The sequence below is a fragment of the Thamnophis elegans genome, chromosome 10 (genome assembly GCF_009769535.1).
Source record: "Thamnophis elegans isolate rThaEle1 chromosome 10, rThaEle1.pri, whole genome shotgun sequence".
Taxonomy (NCBI): domain Eukaryota; kingdom Metazoa; phylum Chordata; class Lepidosauria; order Squamata; family Colubridae; genus Thamnophis; species Thamnophis elegans.
The window spans coordinates 22,244,432-22,267,613 of NC_045550.1; the positions used below are offsets into that span (position 1 = coordinate 22,244,432).

At 40.4% G+C, this 23,182-nt stretch overlaps 2 protein-coding genes across 2 annotated transcripts in view; one reads left to right on the forward strand and one right to left on the reverse strand.

The window, feature by feature from the left end:
• Nucleotides 1-5,874, forward strand: part of PCGF6 (polycomb group ring finger 6) — a 35,185-nt gene extending 29,311 nt beyond the window's left edge. Inside the window, exon 10 of the mRNA XM_032225785.1 lies at nt 2,876-5,874. Coding sequence (XP_032081676.1) covers nt 2,876-2,944 — 69 coding nt within the window. The 3' untranslated portion in view covers nt 2,945-5,874. The remainder of the gene's footprint in view (nt 1-2,875) is intronic.
• Nucleotides 5,875-6,798: 924 nt separating this feature from the next.
• Nucleotides 6,799-15,979, reverse strand: INA (internexin neuronal intermediate filament protein alpha). The gene is made up of 3 exons (XM_032225865.1): nt 14,070-15,979; nt 9,731-9,855; nt 6,799-9,044 (listed from the first exon to the last, which is right to left on the reverse strand). Exons 1-3 carry the CDS (start codon nt 15,078-15,080, stop codon nt 8,735-8,737), a joined length of 1,446 nt encoding a protein of 481 aa, XP_032081756.1. The 5' UTR covers nt 15,081-15,979; the 3' UTR covers nt 6,799-8,734.
• Between the last annotated feature and the right edge of the window lie 7,203 nt (nt 15,980-23,182).

The window sequence follows — 23,182 nt, forward strand, 5'->3', positions numbered from 1 at the left end:
TGCCTAGTGATCAAAACTATAAATCATATGTTCATTTTTTTCTCTTTTCCACAAAAAGTCCATAATGGATTTCCTGTCAGAGATAAATGTAGATATTTCTTTTCTCTCATCAAAGAAGATAATTTGGCAATTTCCATTATCTTCACTAACCATTCCTCTGTTATAGGTATCGGCCAGTCTTTCCATCTTTGTGCATAGATTAATCTTGCTGCAATTATAGAAACATAGACAGCTGATGCCAGAAAAAGATCTACTGGTCCATTGAGTCTTCCCTTTGGGTTTTTTGTTAGTTTGTTTTTGTCTTTTTCATTTATTTTTTTATTTTTAGCGGATGATGGATAAGTGTTTATTCAAAGCATGTTTAAATTCAGTTACTGATGATTGACCCATTACCTCAGCTAAAAGTTGGTTCCTAGCTTCTACTATTCTTTCTGTAAAGTAATACTTTCTAACATTACTTTTGAACTTCCTGGCAGTTTAAAGTTATGCCCCTATGTTCTTTATTTTTGCTTAATATTGAAAATTCTGCCTTCTAGAACCATATTCACACCCTTAATATATTTAAAAGTTTCAATCATGTCCCCCTTTCTTTTCTGGCCTCCAGACTATACAAACACATTCCTCCAATCATATACAAAAACATCATATCATATACAAAAACAAAGTTCCATCACTGTCCATCAGCTCCAAAAGAAGTGTACTTTAGTTTTAAATTTTATATTCATCTTTAAAATCCACTGAATCTATTTTCTAGCTTTTTAATGCATGCATCAAGCATGATAAAACATCTTTTTGTTCACATTTTGAACATATATTTGAAGTGCCTTTATATATTCTAGACAATTTTTCTGCTGATATATTCCAGTGGTACATTCCTTTGTAAAAATTCTCTTTAAGATTATAACAATTTAAATTTCAATCTTTTCAGTCATATATTTTCCCTTTGTTCTATCTGTATATTACAGCCAAAATGGAAGGAAGGAAGAAGGGAAGGAGATGGGAATGAGGAGGGAGGCAGGGAAACTGGCCACGCCTAGCTTGGCCCCAGAAGTCAACCACAACCCTGATGCGGCCCTCAGTGAAATTGAGTTTCACACCCCTGATTTAAATAGTGCATTGTCTGTCAAAACTCTGGATTTTCTGAAACAAAACCATCATTCTAAAAATGTGATCTACTTTTTTCACAGAAATTATCTCCATCAATGACAATTCAGTTTCTCCAATCGTAAAATATCTCTTTTAACTTCATATCTTAATAGTTGTTTTGAAATAGCATATATATTTGTCATAGTGATATCCGGATATTTTACTTACGTTTCAATCTTAAATAGATACTAATTCATATGCATGCAAATGGTGCATATTTCTTTACTTGACTCGCTGGCCTGATGTGAAACAAATCTAAATAAACTTCCAGGGCAATGCTCAAACTAAATAAGTGTCTATGTTATTTTTTCAGGGAATTGTTTTCTGTAAGTGTGTTCTCTATAAATTTGTTCTAGAAAGTAAAAACGGAAGCTTATTCATAATGAAGTACTTTTTTCATAAAGGATCCATATACGTACATGGTTAGCATGACATATCTGGTGATAATGCTTAAAATGCTTAGCCAAGGGAAAGATTGAGAGCCACAATGAACTTAATTGTCTTCAAATTTACTTTCAAACTCCTTGAAGAATCTACAACAAGGCTAGGAAGATAGAAAGTTAAGTAAAAAGATGAAATCCAAAGTTGGTAATAGTTCTTCTTTGGTAATAGCTCTTCAACCAGTGCAGCCTGCATTGGTTGCCGGTTGTCTTCCGGGTGCGATTCAAGGTACTAATGATGACCTTTAAAGCGCTCCATGGCTTAGGCCCAGGGTACCTGCGAGACCACCTACTGCCACGGGTAGCCTCCCATCGTCCAGTGCGATCCCACAGAGTTGGCCTCCTCAGGGTGCCGTTGGCCAGACAGTGTCGGCTAGTGACCCCCAGGGGGAGAGTCTTCTCTGTGGGAGCACCTTCCCTCTGGAATGAGCTGCCCCCAGAGCTTCATATAATCCCTGATCTCCAGTCCTTCTGACGTGCCCTAAAAAGTTGGCTTTTCCAGCAAGCCAGCCTGGCCTGAACAAAACAAATCAAATTATTGATTACTGTTAATTTTAATTTTAATTCTTTTTTAAAAAATGTGTCATTGTCAATTTTAATTGGGTTTGGGATATCCTGTTTAATTTCTTCTTAAGTTTTGTATTATATGTTTCTTTTAATGTTGTACACCGCCCTGAATCCTTGGGAGAAGGGCGGCATATAAATCGAATAAACCTAAACCTAAACCTCTTCTTTTCTTCTTAATGGGGAGTTAGATTTAAAGCACAAATAAATAACTGAAACAATATAATATGTCTTTAAAGATATTTTGTCATTCTGCTTGGGGAGAAATGTGGTATTTAGATTCAGTTGCGTGTCTTTTGCTGTTTCTCTATAAAATTATTAACCCAAAGGTGTTTTGTTTCAGTACCAATACCTAATGTGTGTGTGTGTGTGTGTGCATGCATGCATGCGTGTGTGTGCACTTCCAAATCAGTGTTGATTTCTGGCAACTGCTTAGAACAGTCCTTGCAGTTTTCTTGGCAAGATTGTGGGGAATGGTTTGTCGTTGTCTCCTTCCCAAGGCTGAGAGAGTGATTAGCCTAACGTTACTCAACTGACTTTGGGGCTAAGGTAGGACTAGAATTCATAGTTGCCTGGTTTCTAGCCTGGGACCTTAATGACTATATAAAACTGTCTCTTGTACTTAATGCACAATAAGAAAACTTGTCCGTACAAGTTATTGCTTTTTTTAAGTTTGCTGATTTCATTGGATTTTTGATTCATACAATTTCTCTTTTTCTTTCCAGGATGGGTTACTTATACTTCACTATGGACTGATTCTTAGTGGAGATTCCACATTTTCAAAAGTCTCTTAAATTTTCAGAAGATATTTGAAAGAGAGAACATGGGAGAACTGCAGCAAAAAAGAGAGCCATTTTATTTAAATGAATTTAAAGAAATGCACTGTGTTTGCGCTGCATAATAATTAAGGAAGTGATTTAAAGCATTTGAGAAAAACAAACAACTGTACCAGTAAGTAAGCTGTAAATACTTCAGTGCTCTTGTATCATCAGCACCGAGCTCAGGGAAGAAGCAGCATATCAACGTAACAGAATTCATTCTAAATATGTAGGTCTTGCGGCATTCATGACTAATCCATGGGCAGTGTTGTACTTGAAACTACAATTTATCCAAAAGTCTTTAAGTATATTTGCAGTACTGTTCTCAGGGTTGATCTCTTAAACCACAATGTCTTATTGGGAAATACATGCATTATTCATAGGGGCATTTGAATTTTATTTTAGTCGTTAGTTTAGAAATAAAACGACTTTCAGATTTTTCCCTATAGATAAATTGGGCTAATCACCCTTTACAAAATTGCAAGCATTTCTATCTCATGCCTTATATGAAAAATATTGAAATACATAATATACCAAATATTAGAACAGGAAAAGAAATAAATCTATGTTGTGTATAGATCATCACTGGTTGAATAGCAATGTAAATGTAAAGGTAGATGAGACAATGAATTTGGCTGCATTGGAACAGGTGTTCCACTGTTGTTTGTACCTCCAAGGTCAGTGGGAAAATAAATGGACTATATGCTTTCCAAATATTTACAACAGTAAACTTGTTCCTCAGGTAGTAAATGTGCACTTAAATGATAAATAGAGAGCTGGATGAATAGTAGCAATAACAACCAGAATAATGGTCTTATTAAAAATATTAATTTGATTAGTTTACAGCTAATATATTAAAATGAAAAAAATGAAATACATCAGATATCAGAAAAAAAGGCATAGAAGCACTCAGCACAAGAAAGATATGGCAAGATTATTGAAAAGCAGTGAGAAATTGTTAACAATTATTTTGACTGGGTTTGGCATGGGATTGTATTTCCTCTGACTTTTTTAAAAAAATTATAAACTAATTTTAGTTGCAACAACATAAGCTTTCTGGAACAAATGGGTGAAATACAAATATTAAATCTTTGCTTCCCCCATACAACAACCCAAATTCCTAAAGAGTGAAATATTACAGTGTTCGTTACTTTTTTTAAGTTGATCAAGTAAATAAATTAGTTAATGGTTACCTCAGTTTGTAAAAATATCAATATTGCAAAATTTGTTATAAGCAGACTATTGAAATTGGAATTAATGCAGAATAATAGGCTTTTCTGACAGAAAACATAGCATAACTTTTGTAGTGAGAAATCTGTATTGCCAAGTAGAAATATTTCTGGAGTGCCAACTAGGGATGCTGCATTACATATATTTGAATATCTAAGTAGGCACAGTCAATCTGCTACCAGACCTTATTTTTACTTTGTTGCAAAGATTGTTATGGGCTCATGAGAGGATTGTCACAAATGAAGCATTAAGTTCATGGAGAGAAGTATGGAGTGCTTCCCCCCCCTTAATAATCAACATATTTCTTACCGATACATAATGTACCCACAAATGTTCAAGCTTTGGTTGAGCAGTATAGTGGCCAAGTTCTGGTCATTATCAAATTCAGTTTGAGTTTCTGCATGTATTATTTATAGATCTGAAATTTGTACAGAACATGTTAATTATAAAAATCAAGAGAAAATGAACAGAAAAACTAATGCATTGCATGGGTATTTCATTTAAAGAAAACAAGTGAGGCATTTCAGAGGGAAGTGGTATGGAAAAACAATTGAGCACTTTTTTTTGTTGTAAAGCTAGAGTTAGCAATAGCAATAGCAATTAGACTTATATACTGCTTCATAGGGCTTTCAGCCCTCTCTAAGCAGTTTACAGAGTCAGCATATTGCCCCCAACAACAATCCGGGTCCTCATGACCATGCACTTAGCTATACCCAATTAAGAATAGCTTCAAGAAACAAGAGGCTTGCCTTTATATTGCATATGGTAAACTTTAAGAATTCACTGTCTAAGAGGTACACCACTCGTATAGATGGGTTTCTGTTAGCCTTTTCTGTATCTTCAGAATCAGAGAGAGTATGTTGCAGAGTATTGCAAGAAAGCAATCGTTCCAAAATCTGCATTTGGGCTTTATTGAGACACCTTTCATCCTTCAGGACTTTTTCTTTCTTTATACTTGGAGCACTTTCAGTAATCAGTCTAAACCAAAACGTTTTTCACATTATACATTGATTATTGGGATGGGATGCATAAAAACAAGAGCGATCAAGTCTGTCTGCTGGTGCAGTTTTCAGAATTTATATGTACCGTATATTGCATATATTGCACATCACACAGTATTTTGGAAGGCTCTATTATTTCTCTCTTGAAGAGGAGTCTGCATTCCAAACTGATATTTGAATAAACTATTCAAATATTGGAAATGCACTACTTATTTCATTAAAAAATGAAGCTCCACGGTGGAATATGAATTTCCCCCCAAATTCATTAATTCGATTGCAAAGGATATAGAAGTTCATTATATCTGTAAATCATATGTGCAGTGTTAGATGAGCTTATTTGTAGTGTTCTCTTTTGTTTTTCCCCTTCATCTATATATTATTCTGCATGAAAAAATACCTCCCCAAGTTATCATTCCAAATTTTGCCTTATCAGGTAAATATAAAATATTTTATTACATCTTGGTTATTCAACATTTGGAATTTTATCACAATGTTGAAGCACATTATGATGTTGATATATATTTTATGTGCTATTATCACAATTGTAACACATGTAGGGGATCATGTTGATACCAATACATTTCACATTCATTTTTCCCTCTAATAAGTATAATCTTTATTGTCTTTGTACTTAAATACAATGAAATTGGTTTTAGCTTCACTGGTGCAAAATTATAACAGAAATGAAAACAGAAAGAAAAAGAAAAAAACTAGAGCGTGCATGGAGTGATTGTGGTTGTATTTAAAAGTCTCACAGCCCAAAGATAGAAACTATCTTTAAACCTGTTTGTTCGGCTGGCTATACTTTGATGCCTTCTGTCTGATGGTAGAAGTGCAAAGAGACACTGACCAATCATCTCTTGAGTATCTTCCTTACTCTGCTAAAGCAGCGAGATCTGGCGATGTCATCCAGTAGTGTCAGAGGGCAACCAATGGTTTCTTGTGCCAAATTGATTACTCTCTGTAGTTCTTTCCTGTCTGCAGCTGTTAAACCAGCATACCATACTGTCATACAATATGTGAGGACACTTTCTATGGTGGACCAATAGAAAGAGGTCATCAGCCATTGTTCCACTTGATTTTTTTGCAGGACTCTAAGGAAATGAAGTCTCTGTTGGGCCTTTCCAATCACCAGAGACGTGTTGTTTTTCCAGGTGAGATCTTGACTAATAAGCACTCCCAAGAATTTAAAGAGGAAACCTTCTCCACACAGCCCCCCTTGATATACAGTGGGACAGGTTCCTCTCTCTGCTTCCAGAAATCTAGCACCATCTCCTTTGTCTTACTAGTATTCAATCCATAAGATTGAGACAATTCCAACATATTATCACAAGAATTACTTAGAATCCTTTTATATCCATGCTTCGCATATTCTTAAACATTTTTCAGAAGTTTCTTCCAAGATCAAAATAATGATGGCCATTCTGCCCCCACCGCCATTCTGTGGCATTCGTCTTCCAGTTGTAAGGTTAAATACATGCATATATAAATATATAAATTCATCTTACAGGGTCATTATGAAAGCAGTGTGGAATATGGAAATCTTACACATGGTTATAACTGAAAGCATTTTATGGTTTCATTCTTTCACTTTTAGTCATTGGTCCTTTCCATACAAATAAACTTAGATATTTATTGGCTTTAATATTCTTAATACCAAAGTTTAGATTCACAATATCACAAATGACAAACAGGCTGCCTAAAGTGGTACATTTTTTATTATTAATTTGTGCCTTAGAGAAGAAAAGTGTATTAGTTTGAGGGACACAAGATAGGACAAGGATTTGTATTATGAAACTTTGTGACAGGATGAATCAGTGCAAAGACATCAAATAATACAGTCTTGAATTTCTGCAGAAAGCAATTTAGTTGCTGGCAATTTTAAGGCATTCAAATAAAATCTAATAGTGTATTCTATATAAAACTTGGCACATGTTCAGATAGAGATACATAGTGAAGTTAAATTCTGATAGGAGATAGAAATCCAATTTATCAGAATTATCAAATTTGTTTAGATAATTTTATGTTGGTCTCTTCCAACCAAGTTGATTCTCGTGTCATTTGCTGCAGAAACATGAACTGAATCTGCTACTTCTTGGAAATATAAGAATTTTTATTTATCTGATTTCAGCACCATTTGTTTATTTTAAAAAAATGTTTTTGTGTGTGTTGTGCATGTATATGGTTTTCAGTTATGATTGGCAAGGCTGAACAATTACATTCACCTTAACCAGTCAGAGCAAAATTGGAAGAACCACCAAAATTCACTAGTGCATTTTATTTGTGCAATAGTGAATGTGTGTAAGAAAATACATTTAGGAAAAGTCCCTCTCTTATTTAAGAAACCATATCTCAATAACTTATATAGAAGCCATATTGTTTTCCATAATACAGAAATAAGCAGTTGGCATAAATCTACATTTTTTTTCTAATGATGAACTAACACATACATCCCTGTTTTAGGTTGTAGATTGTGCCTTATAGAAACAGCAAAAATTGCTACTTTTGAATCAGCATTTGTACTGTGCTTCTAGACAATATAGGAATACATTCCTTTAGCTTTGTTTTATATAAAGCTAACTTCTAAAACGTGTGTTTCTTTTCATTTTTTAATAGCTGGCACTATTGAATCTAAGCAACAACAACTTTTAAAATTGCTGGCTACTAATATGGCACAAGGTAAAATGGACATTGCAGTGAATTGTTAAGACAATCACAGAGATGGTCAAAAAACGTGCATTCAACTAACACTTAACCAGAATCCTAAGATTCCTAATTATTTGACTATAGCATGTAGATTTTTTTAAGATGGGCATACTGAAAATAGTTGTGAGTAACCTTAGAGATTAAAAATGTATTATGTGTCTCTTGACAATGTGCTAATAGGATTTCTTTATGCAGTGATACAGCAAGTTTATGATTGGGATGTTCCTCTTCCTAAACCTTGTTCGCATTTTCTACCTAACATTCCTAGATAATTTTGTATTTCCTTGTAACGTGCATAGACCACAAAGTGAAATAAATATTTGAATTTTTTTACACCTCTGTGGTCCAGAATGACTAAAATGGAGTAAAGTTCATTATCTGGAAATTAAATAATTGAATTAATCTGTTAGTTTCTTTATTTCACAAGGCAGACAATAAGGATTAATCTTAATTTCACTGATGGGAATCAGTTGCTAGATTTTGCCCAACTGAAAAGTTGTGCTCAGCAGAAATCAATCAGAAACATAAGTTAGTAAGAATATATGTGTGTGCGTGTGTGTTAGCATGTGCTTTAATTCAGCAATTGGGAGACGTCTGCCTTACAGCAATACAATTGGCGAATAAGATTTACTGGAGTATTTCTAAATTAATATTTGAGCCTCTGTGTTTCTGATAGTATTGAACATAATGCTCCTGTTGAAATAATCTATGAAACATTAGAAAATTAAATTGATGTGAGCTGGGTAAGTACCTTAATTCAGGTATAGGCAATTTAAAGACTTAAGCTATATTCTTACCCCTTGTGTGTATCTATATTTAAGGTCACTGATTACATTTTTTTATTGTCAGTGCTTCCTTCTTCCAAGTTTGTTCTTTCAGTTTTTTTAGTGGATGTTATGGTTTCCTCTATCATTTCAGAAAAGGGGTCTCCTACCTGGCTTGATGAAATTTTTGAGGCTAATTTAGCTTCCTCTTTCTCATCTTTCTTAAAATAGAAAGAGGACATTTTAGAGCTGCTGGCTACAGATGAACTAAAGAGCCTGGGTTGGAAAGAGTAAGTAGGATTGGAAATGGGATTCAGAGATGAGATGTTCATGCTTGAAGTACTAAAACGTGTCTCCTCACCCTCCAACAGCTTCCTGCAAATACAACAAAAAAGATTTGTATTAATAATGGAAATTGAGGATTTTTAGACACACTTACATACACAGAGACACAGTAAACAGTGCCTGTTTTATGCGATAAGAACAAATTACCCTTACCTTAAAATAATCATATTCCCTGACTGTAAATGCAAAATTATGGCAAAGCATCCAAGGAAATAGGATCAAGCCATTTTTCACCAAGCTATTAGGGCAACATAAATTTGATCGTGGCACGACAAAACTGCGGTCCACTAAAGCGCACCCGATTAAAGCGCGTCGCTGACGTCATCAGCAGCGCGACAACGACGACCGCTGAGAAAAAGGGGCGCTTTAAAAAGCACTTTTAAAGCAAGCCGATTCACGTAAAGGTTAGGGTTAGGGTTAGGTTTAGGGTTACGTTAAGCGTTAGGGTTAGCGTTAGGTTAAGGGTTAGGTTAAGGGTTAGGTTTAGGGTTAGGTTTGGGGGGGTTAGGTTTAGGTTTACGCGTTAATTTTAGCTTTACCGCTCACAGCGTGCTTTTTTCGTCGCGCTGTGATGACGTCAGATACGCGGTTTCGTCGAGCGCGCTTTAGTCGACCGCGGTTTTGTGGTGGAACCAATTTGATCACCAATTTTGGGCATTTTCAAAATAGTAAGCATTACAATTCTAAGTAGATACTGAGAATCAAATCCTGGTTACCTGTATGCTGCTATCTCTATATCCAAGGCCATTTTGACATTCAGTAAATCTTGGTATTCTCTCAGATGCCGAGCCATTTCACTCTTTGTGTCTCTCAAATCACTTTCTAATTGGCTAATTGTATCCTGTAAATTCAGAGGGTTCAACATTAACATTTAACATTTCAAGGCCAAAGACTGCTAGTTTAATTCCTTTTTATCAGAAGCAAGAAAAAAACTGAAGTTTTGCTAATTTGTTGCAGAAAACACATAATTATTGGAAAATGAATTAAATCACAGCAATACAATTAATTAGAATCTTTTTTGTTTCAAACACCGTAAAATTATAGAAATATAGCCTTCAATACTGAGCAAATAAAATAGGTATAAAATAGATATACCTATAAATCTACTAGGATAGAAATGCCATTTTATTATTTTTTTAAACCAATTAAACCAGTTTTCAGTTTTTGAATAAAACTCCCAGAACTCCTAATTTCTTGCTATATTGATTGGTCTAATAGGAACATTCTCTCCAATTGCTATATTAGAATAAGATTAAATAAAAATAATTATGACAGCTCAATAGGCAATGATCATGTATTGTCTGTATTTGTTTCATTTAGTAATGTTTTTAAGGACTAGAATAAATAGTAAAGCAAGAGTAATATATTTGATGAATTCATGATGTTTCTAAGTTGTGTTCTACTGATATAAAACTATGAAATAATATTAATTTAATATGATTTCTGATGTGATTATTTTTATTTGAATCAATTATTCCAATTTTAGTTTAATGCTTTTGAAATTACATTTTATTGAGAAAAAATAAGCAGGCAAGTTAGAGATTTATATAAATTAGGCAAAAGCGAAAACCTCTATTCTGCAAGCCCCGAACTGATGGAAATTGAGACTGTGGATGTATATTAACCTTATTTGATGGTGTACACAATCACACATATACAGAGAATGGGCAAAAGATTATTGGCAGTTTTCAGGATAATCTCTCTGCACATATGCTTATATATCAAAAACAAAATATATATTCAGGCTTGAAACCAAGAAAGGAAACATAATGCACTATCATTCAAGTCAGAAATATTGTACATGAATGTATTTCAAAATGTCATGCAGCATGTTTAATTCACCACTATAAAAATATATAAATTTGCATTTTTATATCCCATATGTAAGTAAGATACCATATATTTATAATTAATACTTGATCTTACAAAATCTTTTCATGGGTGTTTTAAGGCCATTCTATTAACAATGACCTAACCCTGAAATCTCACTGGATAGACTTGCTATAAAAAACACTGAATGACATTGGAGAATGCCCCTCTCCTCCCTCCCATCTCTCTTAGGTTTGGAAGCTGTAGTACAGGTGGAATATGATATAACAGATTGACTCCAGGTTGGCAAAGGAATGTGACAAGTTTATATACGCTCTGTGACTCAAAGTACAGTATACGCTTAATGTGCTTTAAAAGAAACTGGATTAAATGAAAAATAAGAGTGGAAAATTAGAGCAAGAAACAGCAATAATCTGTGCTCTGTTGATCACATAACTCTGCTAGCTAAAATGCAAGGATCTGCAAGTGAAATTGTGGGCATGGTGAAAAAAAAGGAGCCAAATTAAATATAAAAATACCAAACTAATGACATCATGTACAAAAAGCAGCCTTGGGATTGATAATGAAGCTATCAAAGTAATGGACAATTTGGATCAATCTTGTTAGTGATGAACATTTTTAGGATCAACTATGAACAGTAAAGGAAAAAGCACTCAAGAAATGCATTTTACATTAGCACTCAGTAGTATGCATAAACTATAATGTATATTTGATCCCTAAACTACATAGGAACAATTATTTTAAACATTAAGGCAGAAGGTTGTTCCATCTGCTTGATAATTTTGGTTTTCCCTTTTTTCACATTCTTTATAGTTATGTCCTTTTGAGGTATGGTGAAGTAAACAATATACACCATATTGTAAGTATAATCACAATGCAAAACAGTATAAGAGCAGTACAATATTGCAGATTTATTTTTGTTCTCTGATAGTTTATAATTTTTCTTTTTTATAGCAAAGGCACATTGTTCTCATTGAGCTAATTATCACAAATCCATTTGTTCAGTTTTGTGAAATTATATATTCCAATGCATTTGCCAATTTAATTTCTAATGCCCCATTTTGAAATATTCTTCTGGAATGCTTTATGTAGGTTTTTTTATTGTTATTTTATAATCCACATCAATAAGGCTGACCACTTTTCAGCTTACTTCTGTATTCAGATTGTTTATGAACATATGAAAATCCACTGCTCCTATTATAGATTTTAGTAAGTAGAGTATTGTTTTTCCTTCTGTGCTAAAGGTAATTTTTTTATTCCTATTCAACATTTTACATTTCTTGAATAGTTTAGACGACAGATTGACTTCTGTGATTTATTGCTATACAGGTAGTCCTCGACTTACAACAACTGAGCCCAAAATTTATGTTAAATGAGACATTTGTTAAGTGAGTTTTGCCCCATTTTACAACCTTTCTCACCACAGTTGTTAAGTGAATCACTGTAGTTCTTAAATTAGTAACCCAGTTGTTAAGTGAATATGGTTACCCCATTGACTTTGCTGATCAGAAGGTCACAAAAGGGGAACATGTGACCATGGGACACTGCTAGTGTCATATATATGAGCCAGTTATCAAGCATCTGCATTTTGATCACATGACTATAGGGATGCTGCAAAGATTGTAACACTGAAAAACGGCCATAAGTCACTTTTTCAGTGCCATTATAACTTTGAACAGTCACTAAATGAATTATTGTAAGTCAAGGACTACCTGTATTGCCTTCATGACTAATATATTTATGTAATAAGTTATAATAAACTGAATAAATGCATTCTGATATCCAGAAGGAAACAATTTAGAAAGTAACTGTGGTTCAAATTACTGTGAAGAAATCATCTACTCTCCTAACATGTTTTTTAAAAATGGGTGGATATGCAGCTACTTAATTTTCAATGCAATTGTCCATCAGTTCTATATTGGCATGGCTCTTAAGTGCTTTTTGTAAACAATGCTAATTCAAAAACTATCAATTATAGTATCTATATTTCAAAAAAAGGTAAAGTCCATATTTTCTGATATGAATTAAATGAATTCAAATTATAATGTATCTGCTACAATACATCTGAAAAGTATCATCACTTTCATTTCATAAGGCTATTTTTCATCTGGAAACCCATTCCACGTAAAACAATAATTGTATTAAACATATTTCGGCAGTATTGAAAGTATAGTAAATGTACAGCAGCAATGGACTTGAGTTTGCAATATTCTTTCAGAGATGTCCAGCTGAGACAAATACTTTCTGTGATAAATGAGTACTTCTGAATGTAATTACACATTTTATTTCAATTGTGTTTTTTTGTTATCCCTATTTTAGTTCTACCTTTTCTGATTTTACAGCTTACCATCTTTATAATTTTATTAGGGTTAGAGTTTTATTAGTTTCACAGTAATTAACTGTGTAGCATGTTTAATTTATATATAGTAAAAATCTAAGCACAAATTATTAACTGTGAATAATTAGCCTAGGATTAGTTAAGTAATGCATAGTTATGTCTATTGAACATTCTGGAAAATGAATGGCTGGTTTGAACGAATTTTGAACAGGATCCCTACAAAGTAAAACGTTTCATTCCTGTTGGTACACAAGCACAATTCTAGAGGTGCAGTAAACCAATTGACTACATTCAGCACCCGGAGAGCAGCGTGAACGTAAAAAAACGTCGTGGTGCCTATAAAGCATTATTCAAAGGCAAGAGATGCTCACAGCAGACAGACATCCCGGTGCAACCCTTCCTGTGATTTTTGTCACTGAACACTGATTGCTTACAACAATCATTAAGCCAGCTAAAACGGCCAATGATAATGGATAAGGGAAAGCATAACACGGAGGTCCCCAAACTTGGCAACTTTAAGACTTGTGGACTTCAACTCCCAGAATTCTCCAGCCAGCTCTGGCTGGAGAATTCTGGGAGTTGAATTCCACAAGTGTTAAAGTTGCCATGTTTGGGGACCCCTGCATAACTCAAAGCATCTGACAGGCATTAGGAAAGGTAAAAGCGACCCTACAGCTGTTTGCTGTAAATTTAACAACCGTTCTGCTGAATGTTTTAACGTATTGGATTTTTAATTTGCCGAGGTTATTTAGAAGACAAAATGCGGTAATCGCACATGTGAAGAGGCTTGAAAAACGTAGCTGGCCCAAATCTGCGTTAGGGGCAGCACGATATCACCATGCGGTACTTTGCGAGGCAAGAAGTCTGCTCACGCGGGCGGTCCTCACCTGCAAGCCGAGTGCCTCGGCGTTATACCGCTCCTCCATCTCATTTAGCTGCCGCTCCAGGGATTCGTTCGCTCCGCGCAGGCTCTCCACCTCCAAAGTGCGGGCTTGCAGCTGGCGGCGGTACTCGCCGATCTCCTCGCGGCTGGCTCGGATGGCCTCGTTGTTGCGCGCCGCCTGCTCGCTGAGGTTGGCGAACTTAGCGCGGTACCACTCGTCGGCTGCCTGCAGGTTCTTGGCGGACAAGGATTCGTATTGCGAGCGTAGCTCCTTCAGCGCCGCAGTCAGATCGGCCTTGGCGTCCGGCTCGACGGCAGTCAACTGGGTTGGCTGCAAGGAGACGCTGAGCTCGGCCACCTCCTCGGCGTGGACCTTGCGCAGGAAGGCCAGCTCGTCGAGCAGCGCTTCCACCTTCTTCTCCAGAGCCATGCGCGCCAAGGTGGCGCCATCCACCTCCCGCTGCTGCGCGCGCAACGCCTGCTCGGCCTCCGCCTTGGCTCGCGCCTCCTCCTCGCAGTGCGCGCGTAAGAGCTGCACTTCCTCGGCCAGCCGCTCCCTTTCGAGCGCCCCCTGCGCCCGGGCAGCCTCCGTCTCGTCCAGTTGGGCCCTCAGCTCGCGGAGCTCGCTCTGGAAGAGCTCGGCCAGGCCGCTGGGCTCGGCGTGACGCTGCCGCAGTGCACTCAGCTCGGTCTCCAGGAGGCGATTGTGCTGCTCCAGCTGCCTCACTTTCTCGATGTAGCCGGCGAAGCGGTCGTTGAGTCCCTGCAGCTGCTCCTTCTCATTGGTGCGGGTCAGCCGAAATTCGTCATTCACCGCCGCTGCCTGACTGAGATCCAAGGTGTCTGCCTGCGCCAAGCGGTACGAGACGGCGCGGTTGCTACAGCGGGATACCGACTGAGACCGGTAACTGCTGCCTGCGGCCGAACTGCCAAGACGGGAGGAGTAGCGGGGCGGCTCCCCGAATATCTTCCTGTAAGAAGAGGCCAAATAGTGGGAATCCGAAGAGAAATTCATCCTGGAACTTGTGGAGGGCTGCACGCGACGTCCCGGTCTTATATGGAGAGGCGGATCGCCGGTTCCGCTGCAGAAAGGCGGAGGACGTACATTTCTAGGGCGCGGCCAAGGGAAGGAGATTGGTTTGGGGGAAAAGGGCGGGGACGATAATGGGGTGGCGCCAGGATGTTAGGCGTCAATGACAATCTCGATCTTAAACACGTTTGCTTTGACTGCAAACTCTAGGGATGCTAAAGTTTGGCCAGCTTTGGAAGGGAGAAAGTGATTTGGGGTGGGACGGGACAGCTGACAGGAGACACTTAAAAGAATGTAGTCATCGTTGGATTGTTCACTTAAGGTGGTGGTTGACGTGTGTGCCTTCAGGACACAGGGGCAGATAAGTGTAAAGATTAAGTAGTGTTAGGCCAGGTCGGAGGCCAAGAGGTTCTCGGGGCTCTCATCAGAATAAACGAGAGCCACCTAATTGGCATTTAGTATTCCATTAAATAAAAGCCAAGAAGGCAGAAACGGAAAGCGACAGCTGGAGAATAAAAGACAGCTGGTTGCAGAGTTAGTAAAAAGAATGGGTGGAAGACCGAACAATTTCATGTTTGTGGCGCTTTCACTCCCTACTCTTGCTGCACGCATTCCCGGTTGATTTTAACAGACTAGAAGAAATGCTAATGGAGCTGTCCATTTTGCCGCAGTGCTGATGTCGTTCCCTCTCAGCTACCCCTGGCGGATGAAAAGAGCTAGCGCAGTCTCTTTTCGCTTTTACGTTCAGAATCCGTAATAATACAAAGGAACAGTTCTTTTTAGAAATCTGTGTCTTTTTTATACTGAATTCCAGCAGTAATACTGGTGTTAGGAGCAAGGGCTTTGTTTTATGTTGCTTGAATACTGCAATACAAAATGGAACGAGCATATGTACCAAAGACAAATTCCTTGTGTGTCCCCAATCGCACTATATCGATTCTATATCAATTATCAATAAAGAAATTAAAGAAAACCGATTGTGTTTTTAATTGCAGATTAATACTTCATATAAGTTGCCTACTTTTTAAAATATTAGTGTGTGTGTATATATTATTTATTTTATTATCAAAATTTATATGCTGCCCAATCCCGAAGGACTCCGGGCGGCTTACAAAAAAGAGAGAGAAAAAGAGAGAAAAAAGACAGTTTAAAATCGCAACACCACATACATTCATTCTAATCGGGGCTGGACCTCAACAATGAGGTCAACAGCCCCAGGCCTGCTGGAACAGCCAGGTTTTTACAGCTTTCCTGAAGGCCATGAGAGTGGGTATGGTCCGGATCTCTGGGGGTAGCTGATTCCAAAGAGTCGGAGCAGCCACAGAGAAGGCTCTCCTCCAGGGGCCCACCAGTCGACACTGTCTGGCTGACGGCATCTGAAGGAGGCCCAATCTGTGGGATCTTACTGGCCGCCGGGAGGTATGTGGCAGTAGGCGGTCTCGAAGTTTCGCTGGCCCTAAGCCATGTAGGGCTTTAAAGGTAATAACCAACACCTTGAATTGCGTCCAGAGACCAATTGGTAGCCAGTGCAGCTCACGGAGGACAGGTGTAACATGGGTGTACCTCGGTGCACCCAATATTGCTCACGCGGCCGCATTCTGGACTAACTGCAGTCTCTGAATGCTTTTCAAGGGTAGCCCCATGTAGAGCGCGTTGCAATAATCCAGCCTTGAGGTGACAAGGGCATGAATAAGCGTTTGAAGTGCCTCCCGATCCAAATAGGGCCGCAATTGGTGCACCAGACGAATCTGGGCAAAGGCCCCCATGGTCACAGCCGATAGATGATGTTCCAGTTTCAGCTGCGAATCTAGGAGGACCCCCAAATTGCGGACTCTCTCTGAGGGGCGTAAATTTTCACTCCCCAGGGTTAAGGATGGACTGTCTAAGCTGTCCTTTGGGGGCAGCATCCAAAGCCACTCAGTCTTATCGGGATTGAGCACAAGTTTGTTCACCCCCATCCAGATCCTAACAGCCTCCAGGCATCGGCACATCACGTCCGCTGCTACACTGACACGGGGCAGAAAGATACAGTTGAGTATCATCTGCGTATTGGTGGTACTTTACCCCATGCTGTCGCATGATCTCACCCAGCAGCTTCATGTAGATGTTAAATAGGAGGGGGGACAAGACCGAACCCTGTGGCACACCACATTTGAAGGGCCTAGGGTCGACCTTTGCCCCCCGACCAACACCAACTGCGAACTGTCAGAGAGGTAAGAGGAGAACCACCGTAAAACAGTGCCTCTCCCACCTCCCCTAGGCATCGCAGAAGGATACCATGTTCGATGGTATCAAAGGCCGCTGAGAGGTCAAGAAGCACCAGGATAGAGGAATGTCCTCTATGCCTGGCCCGCCAGAGATCATCAGTCAGGGTGACCAAAGCGGTTTCCGTGCTGTATCCAGGCCTGAAACCGGACTGAAAGGAGTCTAGATAAGCCGTTTCATTCAAGGTCCGTCGGAGTTGAAGCACCACCACCTTCTCAACAACCTTCCCCAAAAAAGGAAGGTTGGAGACAGGATGATAGTTTTTCAAGATAGCTGGGTCCAGGGAAGGCTTCTTGAGGAGGGGTCTTACTACTGCTTCCTTTAATGGTTGTGGGAAAGACCCCTCCTGCAAAGATGCGTTAGTAATTGTCTGGAGCCAGCCTCGTATCACCTCTCTGCTGGTTGAAATCAGCCAGGAGGGGCACGGGTCCAATAAACAGGCGAAGGCACTCAGCGCTCCCATGGCCTTGTCCACTTCCTCAGGGGTGACAAATTCGAACTCATCCCAGAAAATCCGATTAAGACTAACCCTTGGCATCTTGGCTGGTACTGCCCAAGCGGAGTCCAGGTCTGTCCGAATCTGAGTGATTTTATCTGACAGAAACTGAACGAACCCCTCAGCTCTTCCCTGCAGGGGTTCCCCCGCCTCCTCATCTTTCAGGAGGGAGCGGGTCACCCTAAACAGGGCAGCTGGATGAGATTCCACGGATGCAATAAGAGCGGGAAAATGCGTACATTTTGCTGCCCGTATCGCCACTAGGTAAGTCCTGATAAAGGCTCTTAATAGTGATCAATCAGATTCAGAGTTACTAGCCCTCCAACGTCACTCTAGGCATCTCTTTTGGTGCTTCATCTCCCAGAGTTCCTCGGTAAACCAAGGTGCCCTCCTGGATCCACTGCCGCGGAGTGGCCTCAAAGGCGCAATCTGATTCAGTGCTTCAGCCGCTGCAACATTCCAGGCAGCGACCAAAGACTCAGTTGGATTGCGGACAAGGGAGTCAGGTATCTCTCCAAGCTCCCTCTGAAATCCCTCCGGGTTCATCAGGCGCCTGGGGCGGAGCCACTTAATCGGCTCCACCTCCCTGCAATGGGGGAGTAGCGTCCTGAAGTCAAGCCTCAGCAAGGAGTGATCTGACCATGACAAGAGCAAGGTCTCTATTCCCCTTAACTCGAGATCACATCTCCACTGCCCCGAGAGAAATACAAGGTCAAGCGTGTCCTGCTCTATGAGTTGGACCCTGAACTACCTGGGTCAAGTCCATGGTTGTCATGGAAGCCATGAACTCCTGTGCCCCATCTGAGTGTTCACCAAGAGACGGCAGATTAAAGTCCCCCAGTACCATTAGTCTGGGGAACTCCACCGCCAACCCAGCTACTGCCTCTAGCAGCACAGAAAGGACTGTCGTGACGCAGCTGGGAGGTAGGTACGTCAACAGCAAGCCCAATTCAACCCATAGGTCCAACTTCAAGAGGAGAGACTCACACCCCACAATCTCTGGAGCAGGGATCCTGCGAGGAACTAACGACCTTCGGACGATAACTGCTACTCCCCTACTCCTTTTCTGGTGTCGTGGTTGGTGGAGCACCTGGAACCCATCTGGGCACATTTCTGACAGGGGGACTCCTCCCTCTTGGCCCAGCCAGGTTTCGGTTATACATGCCAGGTCTGCCTCCTCATCTAATATTAAATCCTGGATGAGGGGAGCTTTGTTCACAACCAACCTGGCATTTAGCAGCAACAACCTGAGACCAGGGCGCTGAACTCCTCTGCCACAAGGTCCTTGAGTTGAGCCTGAGGGGCCGGAACAAGGAATCGCTGTAATGTAGCGAGTCCTTCTTCCCCGGTAATGGCTAGCCCTACAGCTCCCGTCATATCTGCCCCTCCCAGTCATAACCAAAATGCTCCAACATTCCCCCATCCCCGCAGACCCCTTCCTCTCCCCAATGGCCCCCATTCTTCCCGGCAGGCCACGCGTACTATTCACTCCAGGACGGGAGGCGAGTCTGAGCCCCCATCCACTTCTGCTTCTGCACTTAGTGGAGGGGATTCCAGGTCGCACTCCCGATCCTATCATACTCACCAATCAAACACACTCTTCAGACACACCCCACAATAGTTATTAAAATACAATAATACAATAATTAAATTAAAAGTGGGCACATTCTCTCTCACATTCATATGCTCATACACCCAACAAACCAGCTAAAAAATGCAGTTCCTAAATCCGCAGGGAAGGCGCTCAGCGCGAGTCCGAGGCAGATGGAGCTGGTAGTAGTTTGGGGGGGGGATTCCTTGCTCTTCTCCCCTGCGGGGCCTGGCAGTAGTGTAGGAAGTCTGAGGCGGCTGGGGCAGCTGGCGATAGTTGTGGGGGGCAGGCTCCCCGTCCTCCTCGTCCTTGTCCTCTCTCTCTGCGGGGGCCATGTGTCACAGAGCAGCATGTAAAGCAGTTGGTATAGCAAAGGTTCCCCATGGCCTGGCATGCTTGGCTGGCCCCATATACCCCCTTTCCACACTCGATACAAATACCGAAATACTCTTTGCGCACGTGCAGGTCCAGCTCCTTCTCCAGCTCCAGCATCAGCGCCTCCAGCTGCTGCCCCATCCAATTCATTCCTTTTTCTGTCCCACCACGCCGGGGCTGTTATTTGTCTTCTACCACGGCATGCCGGTGTAGGCCGGTTCCTCTGGCGCACCCGGAGGCCTCCCCGAAGGCCCGTTCCCCAAAGCCGGCCAGTCGCTTTCACATATACATATACATATACACATACACATACACACACACACACACACACACACACACACACACACACACACATATATATATAAGGAGAGGAACTCTGTGGCTTAATGGTTAACACATCTGCCTAAGATGCAATACAGCACAGGTTCCAATCCTAGTAAGGGTATGGCTAGTGTGTGTGTGTGTGTGTGTGTGTGTCTGTGTCTGTGTCTGTGTCTGTGTGTATGTGTTATATGCAGGTCTTGGCGTATTCGGGTCTTTTCCCGTGTAAGATTGAGAGTCTCTTGGTGACGTTTCAACGAGGTCCCACTCGCCATCTTCAGGCTGGTGCGAGCAAAGCATGATCAGAGCTGCCGTCTTTCTATAAATATTGGTGAGGTGTGTGTGGAGTGCTGGCTTTGTTGCTGTAAGCGGGTTGGTTGACTGTGTTGTTACATCTTGATTAGTTGATGGAGTTGATGTATGTAGATTAGTTGGTTGTGCCCATTAGTCATTTGTGTTGTAACGACCTGCGTAATGGGCTGTGTGATGACATCCTGAGCTCTAGTGTAGTGATATCCTGAGTCCTGTGCTGCAACATCCTGGGAGGTTGGCTGCGTTGTAATATCCTGAGCCTTTGCGTTGTAACCTCCTGAGGTCTGTGATTTAATGTCCTAAGCAGATGGCTGTGATGTAACATCCTGGACTTTGGTTTGGCTCCGAGTTTGCGGTCTGGCCATGTGTTCATGGCGTGTGTCAATTTGCTTTGTGTAGGGGTCGGAAGGCGGGGTGCAGCAGTTGGTGATGCTGCCATGGTTTGGCTTTCGGATGGTGGTTGCATTTCATCTATGGGATGGGTTTGGGTTTGGTGAGGGTGATTGGTGGTGGTGTCCTATGTTGTTCTGGGTCCGGTGTCGGTTTTCGTGGCTGGGACTCATTTGTTGACTAGGGCTATTTTCCAGATGTCTGGAAGGCGGGAGGTATCATCACGTTTATTCATGTTGTGGGGGTGTTTCTCTATTTCGATGGCTTCCATAATTAATCTCTTGTTGAAGTGTTCAGTTTTTGAGATTAATTTGGTTCCTTCAAAATCAGTTTCATGTCCTGTTGCTTTAAGGTGCTGGAAAAGGGAGGAAGATTTTTCTTCTTTTCTGACTGCATTCTTGTGTTCTGCGATGCATGCATTTATTCTCCTATTAGTTTGTCCAAGGTATGTGGCTGGGCAGATTTTGCATGGTATTTCATAGACTCCTTGGTTTTCTAGCTGGATCTTGTCTCTGGGGTTTCTTAAGATTTTGGCTATTTTTTGGTCAGTGCCAAAGGCTGTCATGATATTGTGTTTGTGGAGAATTTTGCTGACTTTATCTGTGATGCCTTTGATGTAAGGGAGGAGGGCAATGCTGTTGTCCTGTTCTGTGTCTCAGTTCTTGGGGGGTGTCTCCTTTTGGATTGGGTTGGTAATTGTGTTTCTTTGGAATCTGTTGGAAATTAATACGTTTGTGAGAGTGTGTAATTCAGTTTTCAGGTGGTCTTTGTCGTCTAGGCGTTTGATTCTGGAGATGAGGGTTTTGGCTATGGAGTTGATCTGTGCAGGGTGGTGATGGGATTGTGTGTTTACGTAGCAGTTGGTGTGTGTTTTTTTCCGGTAGATGGTGTGTCCTAGGGAGCCAATCGTTTTTTTGTAGATTAGAACGTCCAGAATGGGAAGTTGGTTGTTAGCTTCTTTTTCCATAGTAAATTGTATTTTGGGGTGTAGACTGTTAAGAAGTGTGAGGAAGTTGTCCAGTTTTTCTGTGTGGCCAAATCATGAAAGTGTCATCACATATCTAAGCCAGAGTTTGTGTTTGTGTTCAGATTTATCTAAGGCATTGGTTTCAAAATGTTCCATGTATAGGTTAGTGATGACGGATGAGAGAGGTGATCCCATAGGTGCTCCTTCTATCTGTTTGTATCTTTGTCCATTGTGGATGAAGTATGTGTTGGTTAGGCAGTGGTTGGTTAGGCAGTGGATGTGCTTAGGGGGATTGTATTTGTTTTGGATAGCTGTCAAGGCTTCTTTAATAGGCACTTGGGTGAAGAGGGATATGAGAAAACCTACAACCCAGCGACCTACTTGTGAGCTTCAATGTCATTGAAATAGAGAAACACCCCCACAACATGAATAAACGTGATGATACTTCCTGCCTACAAGACATCTGGAAACCAGCCCTAGTCAACAAATGAGCCCCACCCACCACCCAGGCCGTTACAACACAAAACAACAACAGACACACAGCCAGCACCAATCAGCACCAATTTACCAATCGTGATACAACCACACAGCCAATCAATCCACTTACTGAAACAACGGCAGCACTTCACACACACACACCAAGATTTATAGAAAGACGGCAGCTCCAAACACACTTTAAGCCAAAAACACCAGCCTGAAGATGGCGAGTGAGACCTCGCCAAAATGTTGCCAAGACAATCTCAATCTTATATGGGAAAAGACCCGAATACAACAAAACAGCATACCTACACCCGTGAAAATCTACGAACACACACACACACACACACACACACACACACATCTATATAAAATTTATAGCTCTTTTCATGCCTCTTTATAGATTTTCTGTTTAAAAATTGTGTGCCTAATCCATTACACTAAAATCCAATTAAGTACAAACTGAATCTGTTGCACTATCTTGCTTCTGCACCATGGTCTCATATCCCTTGTTTTTAGCTTCCATGATGATTAAATAGAATACTATTCAGAACATGATAGTCTGTTATGTATAACTGTCTTTAAATCTTCCTTTATAAAATTAATTACTTCATCTAATAAAAGATAGAGTAGAACAATGTTTTTCTAATGTATTTATCATTTGTTTGCTTATCTTCTTACCAAAGGCACCTAGAAACAAATGCCTGCAACCTACAGAATTCTGTTTTGCCTTTAGATTAGATGAGTACTATCTCAGCTGTATATGACCACCAGAATTCCATTTCCAGTCATTCATTTCCCAGAACTGGCAAAATGGAAAATTAGAGGTTGGGGTTTTTTTTAATTCTAGAGAGAATTTGAGGCAGAATGGATGCTCCCTTTTGATTATGATT